Source organism: Porites lutea, chromosome 9 (assembly GCF_958299795.1).
Source record: "Porites lutea chromosome 9, jaPorLute2.1, whole genome shotgun sequence".
Lineage (NCBI taxonomy): Eukaryota > Metazoa > Cnidaria > Anthozoa > Scleractinia > Poritidae > Porites > Porites lutea.
Window position 1 is genome coordinate 22,672,241 of NC_133209.1, and position 3,954 is coordinate 22,676,194.

General features: G+C 41.4%; 1 protein-coding gene across 1 annotated transcript in view; it reads left to right on the forward strand.

The window, feature by feature from the left end:
* The first annotated feature begins 2,511 nt into the window (after window positions 1-2,511).
* LOC140948019 (uncharacterized) overlaps window positions 2,512-3,954 on the forward strand; it is a 2,071-nt gene continuing 628 nt past the window's right edge. The window contains exons 1-4 of the mRNA XM_073397242.1: window positions 2,512-3,177; window positions 3,262-3,454; window positions 3,560-3,817; window positions 3,898-3,954. The exon at window positions 3,898-3,954 is cut by the window's right edge and continues 115 nt beyond it. Coding sequence (XP_073253343.1) covers window positions 2,518-3,177; window positions 3,262-3,454; window positions 3,560-3,817; window positions 3,898-3,954 — 1,168 coding nt within the window. The 5' untranslated portion in view covers window positions 2,512-2,517. The remainder of the gene's footprint in view (window positions 3,178-3,261; window positions 3,455-3,559; window positions 3,818-3,897) is intronic.

Here is a 3,954-nt window from a genome sequence, read left to right on the forward strand (position 1 = left end):
AAGGTGCTGATGGTCCTGAAGCCAAGAAACTCTTAAATAGGTGGCAGATGCTGCTGAAATTCTTAAGCGGAAAATCCACTGAAAAAGAAAGTTTGCAGAGAAACCATCCTGAAATGTACAAGTATTTTCATTAAGTTTGGAAAGTGTATCTCAGTCACAAGTTGCCAAACTTGTCTAACAAGTTTTTAGTGCTTGCTTTATGCTTTCAACCGGGATGCTCACATAGCCTGTGTATGGCTGGGAACAAAGAACAGAGTTGCTGGTATCAAGGTGGACCTCCCCTTACTTATTTCCCACTTCCAGTCCCTGATCCTGCAAAACCATGGGGCGGTGACTGCTCCAGCTGTAAAGGTCAATGTCCCGGTCACTATATGAAGCCTCAACAAGCCTGGCTACATGTTCAAGAACATGGGAACAAAGATTTCCAGTCTGATCCCCCATCAGTTATTCTCCAAGGTGCGTTTAATGAGACTGTTAAGTCAGGAACTGATATTTTGGAAGATAAAGCTCAAATAGAGAATCTGGCGAAGGAAACCCACTTAACAGTGCACGAGACTGTGATGTGGCTTTATCATCTGAAAGGAATTAGGGCAAGAAGAATCAAAGGAGCGCAAAAAGCCGCAGTAAAGAGAGCAGCAAAGCGAGGTACATCCTAGTAGTACTAAACGTTTAGTTTTAGGATCCTTACAGGAAATTGCAAGTGCATGGCATTTTATGTCTTAAGTGCTATCTTAATTGCAAATTTCCAGCTTAAGGTATGAAATGTTGCACAGTTGTGAGCTAGCATGAGAAGGTTGTAATGCTTACATTTTAAAATTAAATAACGTATTTTCAGTCAACATATTTTGCGTAGAATTGTTACATTAAGTGATTCTAAAGAAGTAACTTCTTGACCTTTCTGGTTCTCAGTTGTGGATGAACAGGCATCAAGTGTTCCTGATGTTGTAAACGAAGTACCAGCATCGTCTAGTGGTGAGTTAATAAAAATTGACCTCATTAAAGCTTTAATACTTGAGCTTACAGGCAAAATATTGAAGTCCAAGAGAATGCAATGAGAATGACTGTTGTCAGTATTATGTTTGCTGTCTTTTAAAGGATTGTGATTGATTGATCCAACTGTGACATGCACATGTGCTGCAATGCCTTTCTATTTACAACTTTATTCCTTCTTATGTGATGTGTTTATTTCCATACAATCAGATGCCCCTGTGGAAGGAGAAATGAAGTGGAAAACAGGTTGTGACGGCAAGACGTGCCATTAAAGGGCATGTAAACCCAAAAATGCTACATTTTTTTTTGATATGAGTAGAATGTATACCGAAAGTACTTCATAAATCTTTTATCTTTTTTTTCGATACAAGCGCATTTTGACCCAAGAAATCACCTCTGAAAGTTCACTTCGTCCGCCATTTTGATTCCGCCATCTTTGTTGTGACGTCACGAGTGGAATCTCTACCCATCGGAAGTCAAAAACATCTTTGGGACCTTTACAAGCACGCGTGTTGTCTAGTTTCCTACAAGAATATTTTTCAGTTTTGACAATGGTAAAGCGGTGTGTCGTTGGATCTTGTAATAACTCGAACAAAACAGGACATTCTACTCATTTTTTTCCAAAAGAAGAAAGAATTCGGCGCCAGTGGATAAACTTCGTCCAAATTAAACGTGCAGACTTCTTAGAGCCTACAGAACACTCCATAATCTGTGGCGCTCATTTTGCAAAGGAATGTTTCGAGGATGATGGGATGGTCAAAATGGGGCTCAAAGATAAAAGAAGTAATTTGAAAACCGGTTCGGTCCCCACAATTCAACCTCAGCGACCCAAAGCATTGCCCGAAGCGCGTAAGCGGACTATGAAGAGCGAAGAAAAAGAAATACCGGCGACTGCGAGTCAGACTCCTGGCAAAAGGTCACGAACAAGTAGAGCTGTGCACAAGTTATCAGTTTCTAGGGTAAGTAAGCCAATGTAATATATTAAGAAGAATTTTTTCATTAGGTCAGTATGAACCGTTCCCCCTTCCTCAAGTATATTCTACTTTTTTTCACAGTTATTGGCCGATACTAAACGTGCCTCCGTCGCTGCGAACGCCGTCACGTCAGCTTCCGAGACTATGCCCGTGGACACTGAAACAAGTGCTTGCTCTGAACATGTGACGTCTCCCAGGTTTAAAGAGGTAGCAGTTCAATGCGATATTCTGCACGAAACGTCTATGGGTAAAGGTAGGTTACGCTTAGACATAATCTTACCTCGCTTTTCTCTTGCCCCCTAACCGGTTATCTAATGTAGAATCACTATCCAACAGGCACACAAGTAGAACCTTTGAGAGAAGATTTTCAGGTGCAGTGCGACCTTATTACAGCTCCTTTAAGCACTAGTACACCAGAATGCAGCCCTGTTAAAAGTCTAGGAGGACGCAGCGTGGACGATGACAAAGATTTCGATTATGTTCCACCGACTGATTTGTCTCTTGAGGAAGCCGAGGACGACATTGAAGAATATGAAGGGAGTCCGTCAAAGTAATGTACCGCCGTACACTGGTTATGTTTTTGAAGAGATATCGCGGTTTGTTTGTTTTCTTTTTTTTTTCTTATTTTTCGCTGATGGTTTTCACTTCTTATTCGTTAACATATAGGTTAATTGGCAAAAAGGATCCTGTGGCTCCCCAGGATGAGAAAAAGTACATTGTCTTCTTCTCCTGTCTGATGGAACTGTTCGCGGTATGCCCTAATTGTACTGAACCTGCCACAGCTGAAGTAACTAAAGTAATAGGCACTCAGATCTATGTGACTCAGAAGTGTCCCGCCTGCAAATTTGTTCGTCAGTGGAAAAGTCAACCCAATATTCGAAGAATTCCTGCAGGAAATCTTTTACTTTCAGCTGCCATTCTTTATTCGGGCAGTATGATATCACAGACCCTGCGAATATTCAAGATCCTTAAGGTGGAGTGCTTTAGTCGGCAGATGTTTCACAAACACCAGAAGAATTATCTTATCCCCGTTGTTATAAAATTGTGGAAGGAGGAGCAAGACAGAGTTATACAGAATATGTCGGCTTTACCAGGGGGAGTTGTTCTTTCGGGGGACGGGAGGTCTGACAGTCCAGGTCACTGCGCCAAATATGGAGCCTTTACAGTTATTGAGCAAAGAGTAAACAAAGTCTTAGATGTGCAACTTGTTCAAGTAAGTACATGGCATTTTAATAATTTATCTTTATTGCCTTTTTTGTTCAGTCCTGTGAAAAGTGCTTTTGTCTGTGCCTACTAGTCTAATGAGGTGCGGAACAGTTCTTGGTGTGAACACGAGGGTCTTCTTCGTATGGAACGCTTTCTGGCTACCAAAGGGCTTCTACTCGATGTCATCATTACTGACAGAAATCGTCAAAATGCCGCTTACATTCGCAACAACATGAAGCCAAAAGGAACTACGCATTACTACGACATCTGGCATATAGCTAAAGGCAAGTAAAGCGTTTATACAACTAAGAACTCGACCTGCCCAACTAAATATTGAATTATAATATATTTTTTGTGTTGACGGGTGTAAAAGTATTTCTTATTTGTAGGTATTGGCAAGAAAATTGACGCTTTGGCAAAACAAAAAGATTGCGAAGATGCAGGCTTGTGGAGGAAGTCGATCGTAAACCACCTATACTGGGTAGCTGCCACTGCACCCGAGGGAAATGAGGACATGATAGAGGCTATGTGGAAGTCAGTTTGCAACCACATACAAGACATCCACGAGGAGCACGGTGATCTCTACCCGGCGTGTGCCCATGGCCCCTTGGACGAAGAAGAGAGGGACAAAGAGTGGCTGCAACCTTGTAGGAAATTTTGGATTTTTGTTCTACAAAAACTCCATGCTATTAGTATCTTATTTCTTTATTTCCAATTTAATTTGCAGCATCAAAGGTTTGTGAAAAGCTGACCGACATACTTACAAGCAAGTCTCTACTGAAAG